This window comes from Phacochoerus africanus, chromosome 15 (genome assembly GCF_016906955.1).
Source record: "Phacochoerus africanus isolate WHEZ1 chromosome 15, ROS_Pafr_v1, whole genome shotgun sequence".
NCBI classification, from domain to species: Eukaryota; Metazoa; Chordata; class Mammalia; order Artiodactyla; family Suidae; genus Phacochoerus; species Phacochoerus africanus.
Genome location: NC_062558.1, coordinates 114,329,022 through 114,355,990, shown reverse-complemented (window position 1 = coordinate 114,355,990; position 26,969 = coordinate 114,329,022). Strand labels below are relative to the sequence as shown.

The 26,969-nt window shown below is 43.5% G+C and overlaps 1 protein-coding gene across 2 annotated transcripts in view; it reads right to left on the bottom strand.

Annotated features, from left to right (window-relative positions):
* CNNM2 (cyclin and CBS domain divalent metal cation transport mediator 2) overlaps positions 1-26,969 on the bottom strand; it is a 160,811-nt gene that overhangs the window by 17,432 nt on the left and 116,410 nt on the right. For both annotated transcript variants that reach the window (XM_047761069.1, XM_047761070.1), the window contains exons 2-4: positions 11,003-11,146; positions 7,648-7,785; positions 5,419-5,588 (exon numbers count right to left, since the gene is read on the bottom strand). In XM_047761069.1, the coding sequence (XP_047617025.1) occupies positions 5,419-5,588; positions 7,648-7,785; positions 11,003-11,146 (452 nt within the window). The remainder of the gene's footprint in view (positions 1-5,418; positions 5,589-7,647; positions 7,786-11,002; positions 11,147-26,969) is intronic.

Sequence of the window (26,969 nt, the reverse complement as noted above, 5' to 3'; positions counted from 1 at the left end):
CATTTTATTCCCCAAAGGACCAACCAACCCTTCGCTGTAAAATATCAGCTACATTAGAAAAATGCCTTGTAACAGTTACAAGTGCGCTACCTTTTTACTCCACAGATTTTTGTACTTTTCTACTTCTTTCACAAGCATATGACCTTTCATATTATCATACTGAAATCTGAGTAGCTTAGACATATTGGCTATTTCTACTACTTCATATCTGACACATTCATTTGCCATTAATCTATTTGCATACATAGTTTTAGAGAAAGCAGTGATTTCTCCAGAAGCATGTATGAGGGATGTATACAGGTGTCCCCAAATAGAAGCTGCCAGTTTAAGGAGGTGATTGGTTTTAAAGCATTTTTTTCTTTTTCATTCACTGTTCATCATGGATTTTTACAAAGTGTTTCTTTGGTTTGCTTTCCAAAAATCAAGAATGGATGCTTAATTTTCTCAGTTGTCTTTCTGATATCTATTGATGTGAAGCTAAGGATTTTTTTTCCTTAACTGCTTTCCTAATTAATGTGACATCATTTAGTTCTGTTGTCCTCATTAATAAACAAGCCACAAATTCCTAAAACAATCCTAATTGAGTCCGTCACAGTGAATAACTCTGTGGGCACGTTGTTGATCTCTAAATGCTACCTTTTTATTTAGGAATGCTCCACAATGTGGAAAAATGAGATTGGCCCATATTATCAGACTTTAGATTAGGCCATGTGGTCTTAAAGAATGCATTTGACTATCAAATCATCTTGTTGTCTTTGTATAATACAGAAATTGAGTTTTTTCAAGTCCCAAATTGTTTCAAGCAATTCCTTTGATTCTAGCTGCTTGTTTGAGGGGGGAAAGGAGAACTACTTTTGTTTTTTCTTCTTAATCACACTAATTATGCCAATAGAATACTGATTTTGTTCATCTTTTGGAAGACGCAATCTTGACTTTATTTATGGGATGTAAAGGAATTTTTATTTCATTTTATGTTATTTTTATTTTTTTGGCCACTCTCTGCACACGGAATTCCTGGAGCAGGGATCAAATCCAAGCTGCCGTTGCAACCTAAGCCACAGCTGTGGCAACGCCAGATCCTTACTAACCTACTGTGCTGGGCTGGGGATGGAACCTGGGTCCCAGGGCTCAGAGATGCTGCTGATCCCACTGTGCTACAGTGGGAACTCCAGGATTTTTCATTTTTAAATGAAAATTATGACAATCTATAATTTAATTTGTTCTTCTTAGTCTGTTGCTTTGCTCTTTTTCTCTTATAGAAAATTACACATTTTTTAAGTACTTAGAGGAATAAAATTTCGTAAAACTTTGATATATTGTATATACGGTTTTTATATCATTTAATAGTCTTTTATGCTACATATTTTCTCCTTAATTCAGGTGCTACTTAGGGTTTTTAGTTTGTCATTAATTCTATTTTTCATGATTCTTTATTTAAATGACAGTATATACACACAGAGATTCAAAGGAAGGCTAAGTCTCCCTTCCGCCCCATTCCCAGTCCTCCAAGCCTCCTCCTTAGAGGCAACAGTTATTACCAGTTTCTTTTGTAGATGCACTGTCTGTGCACATCAAAGGAAGAATGTAGGTTTGTTTTTTACACAAATGAACACATAGTATACACTCTGTTCTCTATCTTACCTATAAACGCTTGTAAGAGAATTGATCTCAATTTTAAAATAGCTTAGTACTTTTCAGTGATGCATTTTTCCATTTAATTTTCATTTCATTATGAACTACACAGGTGGTTTTATGAAACTTCTATCTTTCTGAATTACTAGAACTTACATGTGACGGAGCAGATGACCAGCTTTTATGGAGTCATAGAAATTTTTTTTTTTTTTGACATTTCTTGGCCTCTCCCACGGCATATGGAGGTTCCCAGGCTAAGGGTCGAATCGGAGCTGTAGCCACCGGCCTACGCCAGAGCCACAGCAACGCGGGATCTGAGCCGCGTCTGTAACCTACACCATAGCTCACGGCAACACCAGATCCTTAACCCACTGAGCAAGGCCAGGGATTGAACCTGCAACCTCCTGGTTCCTAGTTGGATTCGTTAACCACTGAGCCACAACGGGAACTCCAAAACTTTTTTAAAAGTTTATTTCCCTGGCTTTAATTTTCTTCAAAGTGGTTAATTCTGTTTTATTATTTACCCAATTAAAAACTGACATTTTCCCCTACTCTTTTATGATGATGGAAAAAAAGTTCCACTGAAATTATGTTCTTATCTATTTCTACTTTTATATGTGTATTTTGTTATTTAAGGCATGTATAGCCAATAATGTTTTCTTTCACTATTCATTGTGCTTTTCTCATAGTACATTTTAGTTTAAAAAATCTATTTTCTCATATGAAACTTGCAGTTGCCTATTTATTTATTTAATTCTTTGGCCACGCCCATGGCATGCAGAAGTTCCCAGGCCAGGGACTGAACCTACACCACAGCAATGACCCAAGCCACAACAGTGACAATGCCAGATCATTAATCCACTGAGCCATCAGGGAACTCCTAAAGTTGCCTTTTTTTTTTTTTGGTCTTTTTTTGGGGGCCACACTCATGGCATATGGAGGTTCCCAGGCTCAGGGTCTAACTGGACCCGCAGCCGCAAGCCTATGCCAAAGCCACTGCCACGCAGGATCCGAGCTGCATCTGCAACCTATACCACAGCTCGTGGCAACGCTGGATCCTTAACCCACTGAGCAAGGCCAGGGAGCAAACCGGGGTCCTCATGGGTGCTACTGAGATTCGTTTCCTCTGAGCCCCCAGGAAACTCCTGAAGTTGCCTTTTTATTATACATATGTAGTGGGAGGCGTGTGCCCCATAACTCATAGGATATTCTTTTAATACAGCTTACCTAAGTGGTTTGCTTTGAATAAATTAGACTTATTTCAACTAGGGTTTAAGCTCAAAGTAATGTTTCTATTTATAATTGTATTCCAAATATCAATTACCTAATAAATGAGTCTTCCTAGTGTCTGCATAAGAGGGCAGCTCACTGGCCCTGGGGCCAGGAAGGGAAGGCAGATACTGCTGCTTTCTTCTGGTTTTATGCTCTTGAAATGCAGTGGAACATGCTCAATAACCTGGGATGAACTTCCAATGATGGATTAGTCCATTTTAGGGTGGAATATATTCTATAAATGATGACAGCTATGCTAGATGGACAGAGTATTATGATATTTCAGAGTATGATGATATTATCCAACTCTGGGGAACTCAGGTAATTGGTTGGCCTGCAAGAACATGATTTTCACCCAAGTCTATAGTTTGAACACCTCCATAAATCCAGTGTATATGTTATTTATAAAACCTAGGGAGGATATAATCAGTTCCAAGAATTTGTCAAATTTATATAAATATTTAACACAACATAGGTATTCAAACACAAAGCTTTATCAAAAATATCTTTAAAGATTTACTTATAAAGGGATACGGATTATGAAGTCCATCTACCATAAAATTTATTTTTAGATCCAACAGCCAGGAAATGGCTTTCTCACATACCAATGCAGTGTTTCTGAATGAGACCTGCATAAATCCTAACTATATAAAAATTGACAAGTGAAAGCCACAGAGTTTCTAATATTACTACTGAAAATCACAATGTCAACCCTCAAAGTTCTCCTAAATAACTGTATTTAATGTCATTCAGTTTCTCTAAGTTTAAGGGATAGTCACAACTAGCTTTTATGAGCAACATGAATGCTTTATTCCTTCACTGCAGTAAATAAAATAAATTCCCAACAGCCTCCTCAGAGTTTCAAGTTCATCCATCCCCCAGAGAAAAAGAAAAGCATCATTCAGGACTGAGTAAGACCAAGGTTAGCAGAAGAGTCAGGGTACTGAACTAAGAAAACCTGTGAGCATGGGAGTTCCCACAGCGGCACAGCAGAAAGGGATCTGCCCAGCAGCCATGGGGTTGCGGGTTCGGTCCCTGGCATTGCTCAGTGGGTCGAGGATCCGGCGTTGCCGTGAGCTGTGATGTAGGTTGCAGACTGGCTCAGATCTGCCATGGCTGTGGCTATGGTGTAGGCCAGTGGGTAAAGCTCCGATGGGACCCCTAGCCTGGGAATCTGCATATGCTATAGGTATGGTTCTAAAAAGACAAAAGAAAAAGAAGAAGAAGAAAACCTGCCAGCAGAAGTTTCCAAGAAATACTGCATAAAAGTCGCATATATGGAGTTCCCATTGTGGCACAGTGGAAACGAATCTGACTAGTAACCATGAGGTTGCGGGACTGATGCCCGGCTTTGCTCAGTGGGTTAAGGATCTGGTGTTGCCATGAGCTGTAGTGCAGGCCGAGAGCTATAGTGTAGGCTGCAGACACGGCTCAGAATCCGGCGTTGCTGTGGCTGTGGCCTAGGCCAGTGGCCATAGCTCCGCTTGGACCCCTAGCCTGGGAACCTCCGTATGCCGCAGTGCGGCCCTAAAAAAGGCAAAAAGACACACAAAAAAATAAAAAGAACCTTCTTAATTTATTTAGATAATTGGGACCTACGGGACTCATAATTTGTAGACAGCCTTACAAAATGCTAGTTACACTCTAATAATGACCCTCCAGTTCTTATCAAGGAAATAACCAAGAAACAGGGTGTCTTTAAGGGGCTACAATTCTTCTATTGAAATCAACTCAGAATTCCTATAAAAGTAATTCTTCAACAAAGAGGGACAAGAAGTCAATAAAACTGGCACTCTAGTCACTGTACCATTCATCTTAGTCTCCATGCCAAGGACTGTGCTCAGCCAAGGGAAACTGATATAACAAGGGCCTCCTGTCAACTCAAACACAAAAGCCCTTCGAGGAGGCTTCAGACTGGACAGACCTTCCCACCTTATGCAGTAGATTATGTTTCAGTGAGAAGGAAGGAAGTTACCGTTGCCGTGAGAGGCCAAGATTATTATCCCATCCGTTCCTCTTTAAAACAGTCTGGTTAGGAATCAGGAATAACAACATGAGGTGGATAATTTTGGCGGCATTAAGGGAAGAGATAATGAGGCATTTCTAAGAAGTCACACCAAGTCCTACTGAGGGGTGGAAAAAAGAAAAGATAAGAAAGAAGACCCAAGAAACTCACAAATTTCAAACACCCAGCCGAGACTTAGACATGCCATAGGTAATTCCCCAAACTCTTCAAAAAATACAAAACGATCGAATTCACCATTCTTCACATGACAGCCCCCCATGCCTCGGCAACCACTCAGCGCCCATCAGTATTGAAAATTAACTAGTTGATATCGCTTTATCTGGAAATTGTCAGCAGATATGAAAACAGGGCGATGAAATTCTCCCGCATTTAAGGCCACCCCAGAAGTTGCGTATGTACTCCTTGACACCCGTTCTCCTACACCCGCCCTCCTCAGAACTGGAAGGGTGGGAACTCAATGAGATCAAACAACTTTTATTTCTTCTGACCTGCAAAATGAGAACGAAGTAGTCTACAGGTTTGTTTCGCTGGTAGAGGTAGTATTCTGGGGCTTTCTTGTTCTTCTCATCATACTTCAGTTCCTGGATGACATTGGGGTGCTTTAGCAGCCTTAGAAGGATCTTCTCTGACATCTGGGATGGGCTAAATGCTTCTACTTCTATAGATATAAACACAACTTGATATTACACTTCACATGGATGGAAAAACTGTTATTAGTGATTAAGGTGTTTAGAGAATAAGGAACGCTTGGAATCAAAGTGACATGGTACGGGTTAACGAGACGTCCATTTGGTGATCCACTGGGGGCAGGATGACCTGGGAGAAATTAGAAAATGCTGAATTCTCATGGTTGCTGCTTAAGAATAGTTCCTTTTCAACCTGTCACTGCTTTCAGTTCTCATAAACATACCCTTATTTTCTGACCGATACAGAGGAAAATCAAACAGAAGCAGGCTCTGTGGCTGCCAGGATGCCACAGGCCACGAAAGTCTGACTGTCCAACAACAGCCAAAGGAAGAAGCAAAGGTCAGGAAGCGTCTAGGTGTGGGTTAGTACCAGGTGCACAGATGCAGTGCTTCACAGCTCATTCTCCCATTCAACTACCCTGAGAAAGTCTGGGAATCAAGGAAGAGAGAGATTTAGAATAAAAGCAAGGCACGTGCACACATCAACATGCACTCCAACTTGCTAATTAAAAAAAAAAAAAAGGTAATGTTGGTCTGAATTTACGAAGGTATCGATTTTATTTAAAATCACAATTACGAACTTCAGGGTGCTATTCTCAAAGTGGACGTTCTCAGAGGCAGAGGAGGAGAACATTTAGTTTTCAATTGTGGCTCTTAAATGATGAGGAACAATATTGCCAGAATTGGAAAGATTAATAAACAAGTTACAGATATTATCTATGTTTCACTTTTTAAAAATTCTATGGTCAGTGAGACGTATAAATTCTACCTTAGCTTCTGTGACTTTTTTGTAATAACAAAATAAGGCAGTACGTTGCAGAAATTTTGGAAAATACAGAAAAAGGTCAAGAAGAAAATCAAATCACCTATCCACCAACCACTCATCCATGACCATTCTGTGCAATTGGTGAGCGTTTCTTTCCAGTACTTCGCCTGGGCATGAGTGCCATGTACGTGTACGTGTGTGTGTGTGTACACACAAAAACAAGGATGCTCTTACGTACACATGGTCTCATATGGTTTCTTCTCGCTTTACATTAAATTATGAGTATTGCCCCATGTCACAAACATTACATGGTGAGGATTTCCGGGTATCTGAAAACATGATCTTAAGGAGCGCGTTAACATTCCACCACTCGGCTGCTGTTAGCCTTCTTTTCAAAATATTTTAAGTACAATCGCATTCAGTTGAAAGGCACTGGCTGCCCATCTTGGACACAGGCGTCTTCTATAGGCCACTGGGTACTTTCACATTTTCTCACACTTCCCCTGGCCAGCAGAGCTCACCCTTCGCCTAGAGAGCCATCTGGGGATGTGAGCAGGGTCAGTCAGTCTCTTAAGTCCATTCGACCTTGACCTTTCTGGAGCAGTCAGTGCCGGCTGGGTTGGTGGTTTTTAATAATGTGAACACTTGCCTCCTGGAATCGGCCCAAGTTAAAAAATCTGATTTGAAGAGGCCATCAAGAAATCCATGTCGGAGTTCTTAGAAATTTCTCATTTCATTAGAACCCTCAAAAGGTCAAGATTTAATTTTGAAACACCTATGGTTCTTCTCTGCAAATCATAGCACCCGGGTCACCACTGCTGTCCAAGTGTTCTTCCGAGGCAAGCTGAAGAGAGAGCTACTCAACTGTCCGACACACAAGAGGTGGTGTCTGGTTCACACTGTCCGCCTGCTCCGCCAGCTGGCTCTCCCCTGGACTGAGCTGAAGCGGATGGCCTGGCCTACGGTTCACATGCAGTGTGGCACTAACATTCATCCTTACCTTTCAGACCAATTTTAAGTTACTGGTCCACCCCTGGTAAATGTCTCAGAGGGTTCATGCCGACACTGAACACAGGAGAGGAGAGAATTTAAAAAGAACAGAACAAAACAAAACAAACAAAACAAAACAAAAAACAAAACACAAAAGTGGCATTACTTATCACCCCATTTCCCAGTCTCCACCCCCAGCCCACCCCAGTCAGTGGTGGGTGAGAAACTCGCTCCAGGGTTGGCAGAGATTTCCAACTGTGATAAGCTGCACTTGCCTGTTGCTAGGAAACGGTGCATGGCCAGGAGAAGCTGTGGTGATATTTTAACCTTCATCTCGCTGTCTGTCTGCTTAAAGGCGGAAAAATCTTGCTTTCTTTCGCGATGGGCTACTTTCTTTTTCGTTCTGTTATCAGCTTGAGGGAGGAATGAGAAAAGGAAAAAGTAAGGAAATGCATTCCATGTCATCAGGGCTCTTTCTGCATGAAAATGACATAATCTATTGGAAAGGCCAGACTCTCTCTCCAGACGGTGGGCACGTTACACACAAACACCACTCGGAAGGGGGAGGAAGGGAGCGAGAATTCTCATCAAATCAGTGCAGCAGAGTCGTGACGCAGCCTGAAGTCAGTCATCGCAGGCAAGCTGATTAGGAGCAGCTATTAACAACACACCTCATGAAGATCTTGAGAACCCGTGTAGGTACATTACTGGGCAGCTGTGGACTGAAACCCTCCCCCTTGTAGAGCCTAGAGCCCCACATAGCAACAGAGTATGCAGCCTGGAGTGCACACAGGCTCCTGCTACTTGGGGTCGCCACACCGCGATGAAGAACAATCGTGCTACGAAAGACACGGGGAAGTGTGTCCCTGCCTTTAGGAGGCTGCTAGGCTCTGCTGAAAGAGAACACGCGTGGGCACGTGTGCAGGCACACACACACACACTCAAGAAACAAACAAGAACCCTTTCATAGAATAGTATTTTAATACTATCAGCTTCATTTCTACCTCAGATCATGAGATCCTCAAGGTCAAGCAAATATGAAAAAAGTGATTGAGAATAGAGGTCAGCACACATCTTCTGTAAAGGGCTAGACAATAAACACTTCTGCGGGCCAGGTAGGCTCTGTTGTAATTACTCAACTCTGCTGTTTAGCAAAAGCAGCCATATGTAAAGGAATTCACATGACTGTGTTGCAATAAAACTTTATTATAGATATGGTTTTTTGTTTGTTTGTTTGTTTTTAGGGTTTGGGCCATACCTGCAGCATATTGAAGTTCCCAGGCTAGGGGTTGACTCCGAGCTGCAGCAGCTGGCCTACACCACAGCCACAGCAGCACCAGATCCAAGCCACATCTCAGACCTAAGCCACAGCTTGAAGCAACACTGGATCCTTAACCCACTTAGTGAGGTCAGGGATCAAACCTGCATCCTCATGGACACTATGTCAGATTCTTAACCCACTGAGTTACAACAGGAACTCCTAGATAGGAAATTTTAAATGCATACCAGTTTTACCTGTCACAAAATAAAATAATTATTTTGACTTTTTTTACCCAACAACTGCAAAAAAAAAAAAAAAAACCAAAAACCACATTTTAGCTTGAAGGTCATATAAAAACAGGTGGCAGGTACTTTGGGACTGTAGTTGCCATCTCTTGATCTAAAAGGTGTCTAGTGCAACACCTTTTTTCAAGTATTTTCCTGGACAAAGTAATGATCGAGAAAAAACTAGGTTAGAGATAAGACCCCAATTGCTTACTTTTCCCCCCTCAAGAATCCTGAGTCTTCACATTGCCACTACATGCCTGCGACCAAACAGAATGATTACTACCTAGGCTGGTCCCGGGGAGAAGGTGATCACGACCTATAATTTTCCTCTGTCCCAAATTCTCTTTAGAACCAGGCAGTATAAATCAGTGCCAACATTCTAAATAATTTCCTAATGGCAAAGGTAGTCATCACCCCCAACCTCCTATCTAAATCCAAAATATACCTGAACCACAAGTTCAGCCTCTCATCTTAGGAAGTCATGTCCCATCAAGGTTTAAAATGAGTGAACCCAACTACAAACATAAGATCCCATAAATGTCTAAATTATCTTTCTTACAATGAGTATTACCCCCGGGCAAACACCGAATTATGCAGAGACACACTTGGTATTAAGCAGTCACTGTGAGGAGGGATGAGAAACATGTAAACACACAGCCAATATTCTCTATTAGGAAATTGCTGATTATTCTCTAAGAGTCAAAAGGATAAAACGCATAGGAACTGGTATTTTTTAAAGAGCAATATACAGATGTGAGAAAAAATATTTTCAGAAGCAAACATGAGCTAAATATAAAAAAATTTTTTTAAGGGTGCAGGGAAGACTTTTTCCAAAATTTTTTTGGGGTCTTACCCACAGCGTATCAAAGTTCCCAGGCCAGGGATCAAATCCTAGCTGCAGCTGCAACCTGCGGCACAGTTCCAGCAATGCCAGGTCCTCAACCCCCTGCATCATGTTGGGGATGGAACCTTCGCTGCCAGAGACAACGCTGGATCCTTAACCCGCTGCACCACAGTGGGAACCCCTGACTTTCATATTTAAATTGAGGAACATTCCCTTTTAACAGGACTGAATAAAATCATTCCACTTTGAGCAAGGTTTGTTTTGTCCCAAGTGCCACAGGCTATTTGAACAGGCCATTTTCCCTTCCAAGTCATGCTTTAAAAGCTAAACAGGACAAAAAGAGTCCAGATGCTCTTTCTTTATCCCACCTTTGACAACCTCCAGCATCACAGACCTTGGATCACCTTTGGTATTAAACTCTTGAAAGAATCTTACTTTTCTAAGAGTAAGGCTGAGGAAGAAGACTTAAGCTCCATAGTCCATTTGGGGACTTTAATGAGCCAGGACTCAAGTCACACCTTCAACCCAGGATCAAGCCAACTTCTGGGCCAACAGGGGCAGATATTTCCCCTTCCTCTGCCCTGGGAGAGGAAGCCACCCCTCAGCCCACCTCCCAAAAGACAAAGTAGCAGAGAACAAGAAAAACACACTTTTATTGCGTATCCTAACCTGTCCTTCCTTCCACATATCCCCCACCACGCCACCACGGCCCCAGCAAAACTACACCTGCAAACATCGCCTCTACCCTGGCCCATGGGTCTGGAACAAGGAAATGTCAACAGTTGCTATCTATACTTTCAACAAAACCCCCTCACTTTTTTAGGTCCTTGAATTATGACCTTAGGTGGAAACTGAAATTTATCTGAAAACAATTTGCCTAATTGTACAAAATGAAAATTTAGTAAAGAACAATTCTTTTTCCAGATGTAAAATAAACGGAAAAGCCAAGAAGGGAGTTTTCTGTTCAGGGCAAGCAATGCTCCTGTCAATGGTTAGAAGCTGTGGGCTTGTCAGGAAAAACCAAAAAAAACCACGGCCACTTGACATTAGAGGACCTGCCTCTTCTCCTTGCTCTCTGATGAAGGGACTGGGATCCACTGACAGGTTGTACCCGGCCTACACACACAGTGCATAATTAGAAACAGGCAGACAACAGCCGGAGAGACGTCAGATGACTCACAAACAGCACAAGTAAAAGCAAAGGGTTCGGAAAATTACACTCAGGCGGTGTTACTCACTGTATAAATCTGTTTCATCTAGAATCTCAGACTTGATGATTTCTTCGATCACATCCTCTAATGTGACAATTCCCAGCACTTCATAAAATGGATCCCCCTCTCCCTCATTGTTTACTCGCTGCACAATAGCCAGGTGAGATTTACCTTTAAGGAGAAAAAAAAAAAAAAAAGAAAACAAAGTTGAAGAGGTAGTTTTCTGAATTTTCTGAACCAAGTCTTACAGGTGATTTTGGTAAAAAATAGCAGCAAACATAGACACCAGGTTATCAAAGTCTGCATTTTAGCATTTTAAAATGGTTTGGAAAGGCCACGAACAAATGGAAAAGCCTCAGGGGCCATCAAGAGCAAGACCAATAGAGCCACAAGAGCGGTTTGTCTCCACCCACGGTATATCTCGGGTTTTTTGCTTCCTAATGGATTTGGGTTTCAGGAATGGCAGCTCCTCCTGTTCTGGCCGGTTAGCACCTGCTCATTTACTTCAGGAGAGCAGTTCTCAACGTGTGGTCCATGGACCCCCGGGGGTGCCCAAGACTCTTAGGAGGAAGGTTCAACTATTTTCATCTGAAGATCTGAAGACTAAAGTGTTCCTGCCATCTTTCACTGTGTTGATATTTGCACGGATGGTGCAGAGGTATCTGAGTACAAATCAAGGCGGTGGTAGCAGTGGTCACTATAGTAGTGGACACTGTCTTCCCCCACAACACACACACACACATACCATTAAAAGGGCGGAAAAGTCATCCTCTTAAGCATACCCTTGATGAAGCAGCAAAAGTTACTGGTTTCATTGAATCTCGATTCCCAGGAACCTGTCTGTCTTTTAATATTGTGTGTGACAAAATACAAAGTAGCACAAAACCCCTTCTGTTACATTCTGAAGTACAATCAATCGTTTGTTTTGAGGAAAAGGACTCATGAAATGGTTTGAACAGTAAGTGGGACTAGCCCCCTTTCCCCTGATCTTCATTTTCATTTGAAAGAATGACTACCAAAACAAACTACAATGGCTCTTTAGACTTGGATATCTGAGAGACATTTTCTTGAAAATGAACAAAATGAGCCTGTTACATTAAGGAAAACAACAGCAGTGTTTGCTGCCAAAGATAACATCTGAGCTTTCAAGGGAAAATGAGAATTTTGGAAAACTTGTATCTACCACCCTGAACTTTAGAGCTTCTCAGTCAAGACTTTTTTTTTTTTTTGTCTTTTGTTGTTGTTATTGTTGTTGTTGTTGCTATTTCTTGGGCCGCTCCCTCGGCACATGGAGGTTCCCAGGCTAGGGGTTGAATTGGAGCTGTAGCCACCAGCCCACGCCAGAGCCACAGCAACTCGGGATCCGAGCCTTGTCTGCAACCTACACCACAGCTCATGGCAACGCTGGATCGTCAACCCACTGAGCAAGGGCAGGGACCGAACCCGCAACCTCATGGTTCCTAGTCGGATTAGCTAACCACTGCGCCACGACGGGAACTCTTCAGTCAAGACGTTTATGATGAGACAGGTGGTGATATTAACAAATGTCATCTTGAAAGCACGGAATAATGAGTCAACATTTCACAGGTCTGCATAACTCAGTGAACCAGTATCTTCCAAAGGATCATGGCAATGATGTCACTAAACTACGCATGGGTAAATGATTTATTCAGAGTGCAAGACATAACTGAGAATTTTTTTTTCTTTTCTTTTCTAGGGTCTCACCCGTGGCATATGGAGGTTCCCAGGCTAGGGGTCGAATCGGAGCTGTAGCCACAGGCCTATGCCAAAGCCACAGCAAGTCAGGATCCGAGCCACGTCTGCGACCTACACCACAGCTCACGGCAACGCCGGATCCTTAACCCACTGAGCAAGGCCAGGGCTCGAACCCGCAACCTCATGGTTCTTAGTCGGATTCATTAACCACTGAGCCACGGAGGGAACTCCCGGATTTTTAAAAGCTTTTTATTTTGCAGTCATTTAGATTTATAGAAAAGTTGCAAAGACAGTACAGTGAGTTCCTGTATATCCTTCACTCAGTTTCCCTCCAATATTAACATCTTACTTCACCATGATGTATTTGTCAAAACTAAAAAATCTGACACTGATATGGTAATAGTCAGTAAGTTCCAGGTTTTTATTTGGATTTCACCAGTTCTTCCATTCATGTCCTCTTTCTGCTCAAGCATCCATCCATTTAGCTGTCATGTCTCCCCAGCCTCCTCCGGTCTGCGACAGTTTTCCATGACCTTGACAATCAAGGAGTGGCAGGTGTCCTGTAGCATGTCCTCCCATTTGGATGGGTCTGATGTTTTTCTCACGATTAGAGTGGGATTATGACTTTTGTAGTTAGATCCCACCAGGGCTGACATGGCAGCCACACGACACTACAGGTGATCTTCACCTTCGCCACCTGGTTAAGGTGCTATTTCCCAGGTTTCCTCACTGCAAAGTTACTCATTTTTCCTTTTCCTTCATGGTACTGTTTGGAAGCAAGTTACTAGGGCTAGCCTACCTCTAGGGAGAGGTGAGGGGTAGGGACTCAAAGAGTAGCTACCTACATTATTCACAATTCTCTGTAAGGAAGATTTCAGACCAAGAGATTTTAACCCAACAGTGCACCAGAGAAGTTTGCTGGTATAGTTTCAGGTTCTACGTTACAACTAACCCCTCTTATTTTTTTAGGGCCACACTTGCCGCATATGGAGGTTCCCACTCTGGGGGTCCAATCGGAGCTATAGCTGTTGGCCTGCGCCACAGCCACACTGGATCTGAACCTCGTCTGAGACCTACACCACAGCTCATGACAACACCGGATCCTTAACCCGCTGAGCAAAGCCAGGGATTGAACCTGTGTTCTCATGGATACTAGTTAGATTCATTTCTGCTGAGCCACCACAGGAACTCCAACCTTTAAGAAACTACCAGTTATGGAGTTTTGACATAGTGTCAAAGGACAACACCCACAATTTTTCAAAAAGGCTATTAAAACACACTTCCCTTTTCCAAATACAGATCTGTCTGAAGCCAAATTTTCTTCATATACCTCAGTTAAAACTTCACGGCACAGACGAATGTAGTAGAAGGTAAGAGAATCAATCCAGCTGCCTTCCATTTAGGTAGATAATAAAGAGATACGCACAAAGATCAACAACAACATGCTTATTTACATTCTGGAAAAAACATTGTTTCCCCCCATTTTTGGCCACCCCACGGCATATAGAGCTCCCAGGGCAGGGATGAGACCCCAGTCCCAGTCACGACCTAAGGCACAGCTGGGGCAACATTAGATCTTTAACCCAATGTGCCGGGCTGGGGATTGAACCTGCCACCCTGGGCTCCCAAGACGCTGCACCGCAGCAGGAACTCCTGGAAAAAGTTATTTGTAATTAAAATGTTATTTCTGTTACCATGTAATGGATTTATTCTTGTCCCTTAAAGACGAATAAGTAAATGTTTTACATTTCCCAGGTTTAATCTCAAATACAGTAAATATCAAAAGATATAACCTACAAGGAAGAACACGGACTCTGAAGTTGAGCAGTCTTGGATTTGAACCCTAGTATTGTGTCTTGAGCCAGCTGTGTGATCAAGAACAAACTACCTAACCTTTCTGAGCCTCAGTTTCTTCTTCTCTAAACCCAGGCTCATGATAATTGCTGCTACACAGGATTAATATATTAGAGATAATGTTGGTACCTAGCAAAGAGAGTGCCTGGGATCCCCTGGGTCATCAATAAATGGTAGCTATTAATTTATTAATATTCTTCCTTAATTCTAAGGCACCATCAACTTATTGCCAGCGTAGTCAGAGGAAAAAACTTCTACATAAAAGGTTCGCTGTTTTTAAATGATGCATTTCAATTTCAGATTCTTTTGAAATATTAAATTTATCCCTTAAATACCAATACTGGTTTATCCTTAAGCCAAGTAGACACGATCTAGAAATTTCATGATCAGTGAATTTGTGTGTTATTTTTTTAAGTGACATGGTAAATGTTTTCTTGCGGGCAGAGGAGGGGAAGTGGTGGTGGTGGGGAGAGTCCTTTAAATAAAGTTTCCTTAAAACTTCAAAACTGGGTGAATTCATTCAGACACAACCAGCCAGACAAACTAAAAATATCCTGAAGGCCAGGTCTGATCAAGTTCCCAGCACTTACTCAGAAACTGGCTTTGGTTCTTCGGCCCTTTTCTGCTCTGCCTCAGACCCCTGTACAGTCAACAGTGTCTGGAGGCCTCGAAGTTTAGATTGTTAGACAATTAGGCATCCCAACAATTTCCATCCTTCAGCACGATCACACTCAAAGAATGAAAATATTTTGAGCAACTGAGACTAGGAGGGAAACTTATCAGCAACAGATATAAACACCGCATCAGGTCAAGTCAATGCTGGTCTAGTCAATTCAGCCTGGTCAGTTTCTCACATCTGCTTTTCCAAGGACCCAAACATAAGCAGTTAAAAATTCTTGGTGAGTGCTGTCTGTCGAAAGTTAAATTCTTTTGCTATTCCCAGCTTGTGATCATTTAAAAGGAATTTTCCAAAGCAAGGTCTAATATTAGACTCAAAATGAAGTTTCCATTCCACTGAGGCGCTATTCTCACCAAAGTAACTACCGCATAATCAGATTGTCTTGGAGCAATTCGTTTAAATGCAGATGGACATACTTGAAATACCAGCTCGATAGCACCAACAGATCTGACTGGAAAGCGCCTTACTCTAGGGGAAATTATTCATGCACCCCGGGCTTCTTAAACTGAAAATGACTACGTTTTCTTCCGAGTTCACTTGGAGACTTTCACACTCCTATCTCCAATGTTGAAACTTCTTCATCTGCCCCAGAGTCACATATTTTTAGCTTTGGAATTCCTGGTGAGAAGTCTTGTTTTCTGAACCTCCTTCCCAGGAAGCAGTACCAAAAAAAAAAAAAAAAAAAGATACCCCTCTTCTCTAACCACACTCTTGGACGACAGCAAATACATGGTTACCTCTTCCCCCACTTAACCACTCACTGCAGGACGTTCGGCCTTTGGCCTCATCCATGGAACAATCGAAAGGGAAAGGAAAATGTTTCAACAGAGAAATTTTAAAACACTGAGCTCAAGTAGCATCCTTTTTCACCTGAGCCATGTTGGAGGAATTAAGCCAGAATTGCAAGCAGCAAAGCACTTTGGGGGAAACTAATAAAAGACATGCATAAACCAGAAAGTAGAGAAGATTAGGAACTGATTGATTCTTAAGCTGCAAGGAGAAGAATGAAAATACAACAATCAGCACAATATGCAATCAGAGGCATTAAAGAGCACTCAAACTTTTAAAAATATGCAGATTAAATAAATTTGATTTGCTATATATATGCAGGATAAAGCAGACATTGCTGTCACCATCTGGGCTGGGAGAGAGCCCCTTTGTGGCTAGCTATAAGAGGCCTTGCAGTATTCCTGTCCTTTCAAACGGTCCTGAAGTGTATACCCGTAGCCTCTCTGCCCCGTCTGGTCCCAGAAATGGTGTAAAAAGTGGTCACCAAGTCAGAGCTGAGAGACTCTGGGCAGGCCTGCCTTCAGAGAACAGGACTCTATAAATACATTTCCATCCAAATTCAGAAGCATAAGCAAGTTATTATGACATAATCGCCTAGCCATTAACTGCTTTGCACTTGAACAGGGCACTTGCCCAGATGAAATGACAACCTGTCTTCACTGTGAGGTGGACTAAAGTAAAATCCTCTATCCACAGGAAAACCAGAATCAAATGTCTGCCTCTGCCTGCTTCCACTGCTCCCCACATGCAAGTTCATTTATGTGCAGCATCTCTCTACAGAGTCAGCCCAGAATGGTAGCAGGTTGCTCCCCTCGCCCTCTTTTAATCTTAACCACACTGCTAGGCTCAAATTCTGAATGACAGAGACCATTTGTCGTCGGAGAGGAATAATTAACCAGATAGTGATACCTGTAAGTGCCTGATGAACATATGGACTGGTTTGCTGTCATACAGGTTTGATGACCATCGAGTGAAACGGAACAGGAGACAGGCTAAGGTAAATAGCTGAGGAAGAAAGCCAAGAGGGCAGGTGGAGTAGCATGGAATCAGGACCACCTGACACAGCTGAGCCAATAACCAGTGACAGGCAGTAGTCACACAGGCCTAACTAACCACGAGAGTGCAAGGCAGACAGAGTCCCAAAATGCCCCTCGAACTGCAGGAAGAAAACCAACAGAAGAGTCAACAATGAGAAACTCAAGCCAGACATTTTATATCTGCCATTGGCTACTGAGTTGCACAACTCCACTGGCACAGAATGCAAGGCCTACTGGCCCCCCTCACTAAGCAAAGGCAGCACAAATGACTCAATCAGTGCACCTTTGTTTTTAAAGGTGTCCCAATTCATCTAACATAAGAATGATAATAATTCAGAGCTCCCTTCGTGGCTCAGCAGTTAACAAGTCTGACTAGGATTCACGAGGATGCGGGTTTGATCCCTGGCCTTGCTCAGTGGGTTAAGGATCTGGCGTTGCTGTGAGCTGTGGTATAAGTCACAGATGCAGCTCAGACCCTGTGTTGCTATGGCTGTGGAGTAGGCCGGCAGCTGTAGGTCCAATTAGACCCCTAGCCTGGGAACCTCCATATGCTGCTGGCGTGGCCCTAAAGTGCAAAAAAGAAAAAAAGAATGATAATTCAATAAGTATGAATCAATAAAGTTCCCAAGAGTGAGTTCTATGGAACTGGTCATAAAAGAAAGCAATGCTCTGTAAGTCAGAATTCTGGAGGGTGTATTTGAATGGCCATACTTCTAAGCTCCCAAGGAAACCAGTTTGCATGTTAGTCATCAAGGAAGTTAATACACTTTAAATAGAATTAGAATTAGTCTGACTTACAAAAAGTGAACAAACAGATCAATGGGCTAATGTTTATGGACATAATTCACTATCCAAAAACATGCAATGCTATGTATATAACAATAAACCATACTCATACAAATTCATGCATTCACTCAGTATTTACTGAATGCCCACTATGTGTCAGGCTCATGTCTCAGGGAACAAAACAAACTCTGGCTTTCGAGGAACACTCTAGCAGGGGAGACAAGAGTATAAAAGCATGTCGGAGTATATAACATGTGCTGCAGAGAACAGCAAAGCAGGGGCCAAAGGATTCAACTTATACTGGCCGAGGAAGGGCCTCCCGCATAAGGGGACATTTGAGCATCGCTGAAGGGCTTTAAGGAGCCAAATGAAGTAAACTGGGGGCTGGGAAAGAGGTTTCAGGGGGAGGGAACGATGGAGGCCCTCAAGAGGGAAGGCTGACACACCTGAGGACAAGCAAGGTGGCCAGTGTGGCTGCAGCTCAGTGAGTAGGAGAGGAAAGAGAGGGGCGTGGGTGTGTGTGTGTGTGGGGGGGGGTGATGATGGGGGGGGGCAGAATATGTGGGGACAATGTTTAGATCACATCACAATTACAAAGACTTTGGCTTTTACTTGGAGGTGGGAAGTCTCTGGAAAGTTCTAAGCTGAAGAGTGACTCGATCTTGTTTTGAAAGGATCCCTGGCTTCTGAAGTGAGAAAAGGCTTGGCAGCGGGAAAGGGCAGGGCCAGGGAAGGAGAAAGGGAAAGCCAGTTAACAAGTTATTTCTGCGATCCCAGTGGGAGCAGATACTGGCTTGGACCCAACAGTAACGGCAGAGGTGAGGTAGACGTACTTAGATTCTGGATACATATTTGAGGTAGAGCCAACAGGTTTTTTGCTGATGGGTTGAACGTGGGGCAGAAGAGAGCGAGACGAGCCAAGGCTGACTTGAAGGTTTTAGGGCCTGGGCAGTGGGAAGGATGGAGTTGCCACTTAGCGAGGAGGACTGTGGAAAGTGCCCATCTGGAAGGAAGAAGTCAGTTTAATTTCAGACAGGTTAAGTCTGAGATCCCTACTGGGACATCCTAGCAGCAATGTCTAGCAAGCAGTTACATGCCTAAGTCACGAATTCAAGAAAGCGAGAGATGTGGGTTAGAGAGAAAATGGAGAACCTTAGAGAAGTGACGGCAGTGAAGCTGGAAAGCAGGGAGATCACCTAGAGGGTGGGTGTGGACGGAGACAAGATCCCAGACCCGAGCCGGGGCCAGGCCAGCATCTTAGAGGGTCGGACATGGAGACATAACCAAACAGGAGACTGAGGAGGGGCCAGTGAGAGGAGCAGAGAAGAGAGAGAATGGTGTTGGGGGAGCTAAATTTTATTTTTCTTCTTTCTCTTTTTCTATTTTTGCCTTTTTAGGGCCGAACTTGTGGCATATGGAGGTTCCAGGGCTAGGGGTCGAATCAGAGCTGCAGCTGCCGGCCTACACCACAGGCACAGCAACACAGGATCTGAGCTGTGTCTGCAACCTACACCCCTGGAAGCTAAAATTAAAAACAAAACAAAACAAAAAAAACCCACAACTATTTCAAGAAGCAGAAAAGAGTCAAAAGGATGAAAAGCAGCCAAAAGGTCATGAAAGATGATATTGGTGACAACAGATGCTCAAGCTAAGAAAGGCTGTAGATGAAGAATCCAAGGATTATCATCCGAGCGCCATGCCCACACCCCCGTCCACCGTGATCTCCCCTGCCTGCTTCCAACAGACATGCACACTGGACTGCTTCTGCCAGGGAGCCTTCACCGACAGGGGAAAGGCTGGTGTCTTCACACGGAGTTTGGTTTGCCCTCCCCCAAATAACACCCCCCTCTTTTGACGACCTGCTTCCAGAAAGGATGCCGTTAGATCTCCAGGGGCCCAGGCTTGAAACTCCGGATTACCTTTGCCTCATCTCGCCTTCATTTCTCCCCACCCTTTTCCCCCTTTTTAATGGAGAGCGAATGAATGAATACAGACATACAGAACACAGTGTATGCATCGTGAGGAAACGCACAGCTCAATGAGTCCTTACCAAACTACCATCCAGGAGGGACTAGCCGGGGTTGGGGCCTCCTAATGGACTTCAGGGGTGTGGGGGGCAGGAAGCTGGGGAGGCAGGAACAGGGAACAGAGGGTGACAGGAGAAGCAGAAGTAGGTTAAGTGGACTTCAGGTTCCAAGGGGAATCTGGGCCTATCTGTGGCCTTTCCAGTAGAACCTCCTTTCTACAACCCTTTTTCCTTGTTAACAGCAGGTGGCCCCCCCCCATATTGATGACCCGGTGGCTCAGCAACCTATCTTCTTATGATTCAGTGGCAATACAACCTCAGAACAAGGAAGCACATCTCCTATTGTACTGAGCCATTCATGGAACACTGCGTTCAAGTCTGGGTCTTGTATCTTATATATAGAGGCAAAGAGAATGGAAAAAAAAATAATAAGAGGCAAAATGAGGGGAGAACTACCAAGATCTTGTAAGAGGTATAAGCTATGGCACGTGAGAGAGAAAGAGAGACCAGAGACTTCGAGCCAGAAGAGGAACCTGAGCAGAGCTGAGACAGGACGGTTGCCTTCCTGAAATGGAAAAAAACCATTTGGGGAGTTCCCATCATGGCTCAGTGGTTAACAAATCCCGACTAGGAACCATGAGGTTGCAGGTTCGATCCCTGGCCTTGCTCAGTGGGTTGAGGATCTGGCGTTGCCGTGAGCTGTGGTGTAGATTGCAGACGCGGCTCGGATCCCGCATTGCTGTGGCTGTGGCATAGGCTGGTGGCTACGGCTCCAATTCGACCCCTAGCCTGGGAACTTCTATGTGCCACGAGAGCGGCCCTAGAAAAAGCAAAAAGACAAAAAAAAAAAAAGCCACTTGGTTCTGGTGCCTCCTCACCCGTAGCATGCGGTCCACAAACTCGTATCTCACTTACCACAAGGTTAACTGATTCCCTGATTAAACCATACATCTCCATGGTTTCTTCACCTTTGTATTACTCTTCATTCCCAGCTCCCACCAAGTCTAGCACAATACCTAACACTCCTACATACCTGAAGGTAAAACTTACTAAACCACAGCATAATTGTACCATTCTATCATGCAGAAGCACTCGGTTCCCATCAACAACTGAATTTCAAAGAAAACTCCTCAGAATAGGGTTCAAAGGCCACCCAGAACCTGGTCCCCGACCACCCCATCTTTCCATCTTTTGGTCTCCATACTCCTCATTGTCCGGCCAAATTATGTTGCAGTTTAGTTAAGTTTTACCTTTGTGACTTGATTTTTCTCTGATCAGAACTTCCATGGTTTTACTCATCCCCACAGAACAGGGAGGAAGGAGCCCCTCAGGGGAAGGGATCAGTCATCACAGTAGCCCCAGCCCTGCATGCACCACCCTAACACGGCCACTGTCACATCTGGGCCCTATCGCAGCCACACCTGGGCTGGGCTGGAAGTGCCTGGGTCGCTACACTCACATTACTCTTAACAGTAGACAGGCCCTTGCCTTACCTCTCAACTCAACGAAATCAAAAGAAAAATAAACCTTGAGTTACAAGCTATAATACACCACACCCGCTATTTTCCACGGATTTTTGTAATGAATACCAGACATGAATTCTTGCACCTGTCTGGCAGATCTTCTACTAATTAATATGATAGATGTAGTATTATAACATGAGTACAGTGGTTAAATTTGCTTAAAAAGAAGCAAACACAACTTCATTCGGGGAGCTATCACCTTGCTATTTCTGTACCGTTTAAAACTAAAATGAAAATAAGCTTCATTTTTGAAAAAGTACTTATTTTACCTTACCATCCCCACCAGAGCTTAGCACATGTTTTCCAACTGAATTTTCCCACCATAAAATACACCAGAAAAGTCTGACACAGATCTTAAAATAGTCCTATATAAACAATGCAGGAGTATATATATAGAAGCACTTGCTGTATATAGAAATCACTGGTCTTAAGTGATGATAACTGTTGCTATTCCAGGAAACAAAAGGCCCCTTTTACCCCAAGTTTTACTACTTTTAAAAATTCCAATGGGAATCCAGTTAAGCGGCTGGCCAGAATCGCCCTAGGAGGACAGCTCCTCCACTCCAGGTATGTGGGAGTCCTGGCAGCCGTCAACAACCTCATTCTCATTAGATCAGGTCTGCCAAGAGATTTACTAGGATGGAGTAGGGAAAATGAGATTTCCCCCCCAAAATCTAATTTTTTTGTGAGGGTAGCAATTTATTTAAGGCAGATAGTATTTAATAGGACCTTTTCCTGGAGAGAATCCTGAATGTGTCCACCAATTTAGAAGATTACAGGAGTTCCCATCAGGGCTCAGTGGGTTAAGAACCCAACTAGTATCCATGAGGACGAGGGGTTCGATGCCTGGCCTTCCTCAGTGGCTTAGGGATCCGGTATTGCCGTGAGCTGTGGTATAGGTTGCAGACAAAGCTCAGATCCTGCGTCGCTATGGCTGTGGTGCAGGATGGCAGCTGCAGCTTTGATTCGACCCCTAAGCCTGGGAGCTTCCATATGCCGCAGGTGCGGCCCTAAAAAGAAAAAGAAGTGTATTAGAATAGCTTTCAGGGAACAGCTCTACTGTTTAGTGGCCAAACTCTGGAAGTAAGAAAGGCAGTCACTCACGGAGGTGCTCAGCCTCTAAAGGACTTAAAGAAAAAAGAAAAAAAGCAGCAGCAGCAAAGCCTTTTCTGAAGGTGACTGCAGAGCACAGTGCAAGGAGCCCCCAGGAGTCAGGGCACCTCTGCCAGCTTTACTAGGCCCAGCCCCAATGCTGCTCCCTGGAGGTTACCTCTCTCACTGTCCCAGGCGTTCTTCTACTTGCTATAAATACCTGTTTCTTAACATTTAGACTGAGTCTGGTCCCATCATCCCATTCTTAACCAGAGTTTCTTATCTTCTATCCCTAAACTAGAAATACCTGGAAGAGAAAGAATTTCCAAGTTGAAAATAACTTTTAAGACAATCGGTGTTTGAAAGAATTATCTTTAAGATGTTACTGTGTAATTATTTCTGACTGGTTGAATTTCACTTCTCCATAAAAATCTCTGACACAGTGAGATCAGAAACACACACTGAGAAAATCCAAACCACGTGGTTCTCAGGTTTTGACAGCTTTCTCACTGGAGAGTTGGGGAAGGTACGGCTGCCTTCAAGGACATCGACAGTTATGCATCTAGAAAAGTTTCTGAAATGCATTAGGACTACAGATAACTAACTGCCTGGCACATCAAGAGGCATGCAAATCCTAACCAAACGAGTGAATCCACACATTTATTTAATTTCTTTAAAGACAGTTTTGTTTTCATTCTATACAACTTTCTGGGCTAAAATGGTATTTGTCCTAAAAACTACCTCCTGCACTTTTTTTTTTGTTTGTTTGTTTTTCTTAAATGGCTACACCCAAGGAATATGGAAGTTCCCAGGCCAAGGACTGAATCTGAGCCGCAGCAACACTGGATCCTTTAACCCACTTGCTGGGCCAGGGATCAAACCCTAGATGAGTGGGAGATGGAAGCCATGCCTCTGCAGCAACCTGAGCTGTTGCAGTCAGACTCTTAACCCACTGCACCACAGCTGGAACTCTATCTCCTGTACATTTCTAGAGGTTTCTTTTCAACTTATGTTTTAGGTTTTGTCTGGCCTTACTTAAGGTAATAATCATATACTTTCTCAGTCATCATCATTACAGAGTGAAGATTCTTTTTATAGTATGCCAACACTTCATCTAAGAATTTAACCTTGAGTGTAGTGTTTAATATAAAAAATTTTGTAAAAAAAAAAAATCATCATCACCTACAATTTTCCCATCAGGCATACTTTCACCCACTCAATATTTAAGTATGTAGTTTATTCCCAGCATGGGGTTAAGTATATATATACAGCCACCTCCTTAAGTAAACATGACCTTTTTTTCAAAGACATATTAGAAAATGATTAATCATATTATAAAGGGGCTGCTTTATAAAATAGATTATTTTTAAAATTAGAATTATTTTGAAATAATTGTACATTCTTGTGCCGTTGTGAGAAATAACAGAACGATCTCGTGTGTTTTTACCACAGATCTCACATATTTTTACCCGTGTAGTTTCCCCAAATAGGAACATCTTGCAAAACTAAACTGGGTGCCAGCACATCATCACCACCAGGATACTGACATGGATACAGTCACGGAAAGAACATTTGCCATCACCACAAGCACCCCTCTTGTAGTCACACTTCCCCTCCCACCGCCCCCCAAAACACATCATTTTAATAACTTCTATAGTAGGTAGCTTTCCACTAGCACTAGCGTTTAAGCTTTAGCTTTAAAGTTTAAACAAATATTTTAAAACTCACACAAAAATAAAAATACAAGACTCACAACAATGGTCATCAGTGGGAAAATATTTTTTCAATGAACAAAAACCTGTTTTACACAAAACTTTCGCAAACTCAAGAGTGGCGTTCAGGCCTGTCAAGAATCACCAGGCTTGGAGTTCCCATCGTGGCGCAGTGGTTAACGAATCCGACTAGGAACCACGAGGTTGTGGGTTCGGTCCCTGCCCTTGCTCAGTGGGTTAATTATCCGGCGTTGCCATGAGCTGTGGTGTAGGTTGCAGACGCGGCTCGGATCCTGCGTTGCTGCGGCTCTGGCGTAGGCCGGTGGCTACAGCTCCGATTAGACCCTAGCCTGGGAACCTTCATATGCCAGGAGCGGCCCAAGAAATAGCAAAAAGACAAAAAAAAAAAAAAAAAGAATAACCAGGCTCCCCTGATGGAGGCAGAGAGTAAGCAGTTCTCCACCTGGGAGTGCTCAAAGCTGTTCCAGAGAACAGCAGAGATGCCAGGCCTGACTTGATGAGTATCTGCAGAAGCAGCTCTGCGGCAATACTTTCCAGGCAGCTCCTCTGGCTTCTCAATGTGATGGATTTTTGATGTGTCACCTTGGATAGCTAACCGTCCTCGGTGATTCAACGTCAACACAAATCCAGGTGCTGCCATGAAGGGATTTTGCAGATGTGATTAAAGTCTCTAACAGATCATCCGCCCGCCCCCCACCCCCTTGAGGGCTGTACCCACAGCATAAGCAAGTTCCCAGGCTACGGGGTCAAATTGGAGCCATTGCGGCCAGCCTACCACAGCCACAGCGATGCCAGATCTGAGCCGCACCTGCGACCTATGCCGAAGCTTGTAGCAACACCAGTTCCTTAACCCACTGGGCAAGGTTAGGGATCAACCCTGCACATCCTCATGGATGCTAGTCAGGTTCTGAACCTGCTGAGCCACAGCCGGAACTTGGCTAACAGGTCAGCTTTAAGGGTGACTATTCTGGGTGAGACAGACTCAAGCCCCTTGAGACCTTAAGAGCAGGGTAAAGGCTTTCTGAGGGACACAAGTCCTTCCACATGTTGAAAGCAGCTGCGGACTATGCCCAGGGTTTCAGCCTGCTCCTCAGCTTCCCTTCCTGATGACCTGCCCTACCAGCTTTGGTCCTCAGCCCCCACAATTACATAAGCCGGCTCCTTATAAGACGTTCCTTAATGAGTATGGTGTGTGTCTGTCTTCTACTGGTTCTGCTTGTTAAACCACGACTGACCCACTCAGGATCCACACCACAAAGGGATTTACAGGGAAGATACCAAAGAAAACTAAGGTTAGACTAAGTTTTATTTCCCAAACCCAAGAGGATGGATTGTCTAGGAAGATGACAAACCAATCCATGTATGTGAATCCCAGAGACACCTCGGAAAGAACTTCCTGGGAGAAACAGCAAGTACAACAACCATTTAGGACAAGAATTAACTTAGACTAAACTGGGGTTGTATTTAAAGACAAGAAGCCCAATCATGTACTTCAAACCATCCAGGTGGACCATCCTATTCAAGACAGCCCTTTGGTCCTTCCACCCAACTGAAGAGCCCAGGCCACCCACACGGACGGGCTCACATTCCCACACCACCGCCGCTGTTTGCTCCCTTTTGCTTGTTCTTCAGTCTTGCTGCCAGATGTGTCAGCCAGAAACCCAAAGTCAGGTAATGAGTAGGAGCGTCCAGCCACTCTGACTTGCTTAATGGCCTGTCCAAGTGATGTGTGAGAAAAACCTTCTGAGCCGACAGAATAGAAACTGAAGAGTTTTTTCCATTATTTTCCGCTCCCAGAGTATTTAAAGACTTGGATTTTCCCATCTTTAGGGGAAATATTTTCTTATAAATAGTGAGGCATGCCGGGCATCTCCACTTCATCTTTTTTGGGGGTTTGTCACACTCACTGTACACTCACTGGAATGTTTTCCTAGTCAAGGATCAGCAACGGAAAACGTGGCTAAGACAAAGGATGGCTTCAGGCTGAGATGATGGGAACCTTCCCGTCTTTCCCAAGAGATAAGCAGTTCCTCTATAGAACCGGGGAGGGGGGGGGCTTATTTTAGAACCAATGAGTCTATTTCTGTCTTTCCTTTTGACTTGTAGCTTTCATAAGGATGATAAAACGAGGACTGGCTGTGTTCGTGAGGTTATAGCCCAAAAGGTTAGTAACTGCCCAACATATCCTACAGCAGGGGACCTAAAAAAATGTACTTCCGTTCTAAGGCCAACTATCAATGTTTTATGACTTGCTCTTTTGTTGCTTCTTTGTGTCTCAGACTTTGGATCAATAACATTTAGAACTTTGTTTTGCAGTCCAAAATGCTTGATAGCGACTGAACTAATTTCTTAAATGACTTCTACAAGACAGAGAGGCAAGGTCAATAATGATCCAAAGCAGACAGAAAAACATGGTTCTCTTGTGATACAATGAGTAAAAATTACCTAAGTCCAGGTCTGTAATGTAAAAACACTATAGACCAAACTACCCCGTACATTTGCTCTAGGAGTAAGCATTTTAAGGAGAAAGGTGAGGTCATCACCTTTTTTAAAAAAGAACCTGCTTAGTGGGAAAACTAAAGTCTGGTTTTCTTTCCTTTTTTTTTTTTTTCTCTTTTTTTGCCATTTCTTGGGCCACTCCCACAGCATATGGAGGTTCCCAGGCTAGGGGTCGAATTGGAGCTGTAGCCACTGGCCTGCACCAGAGCCACAGCAACACGGGATCCGAGCCGCGTCTGCAACCTACACTACAGCTCAAG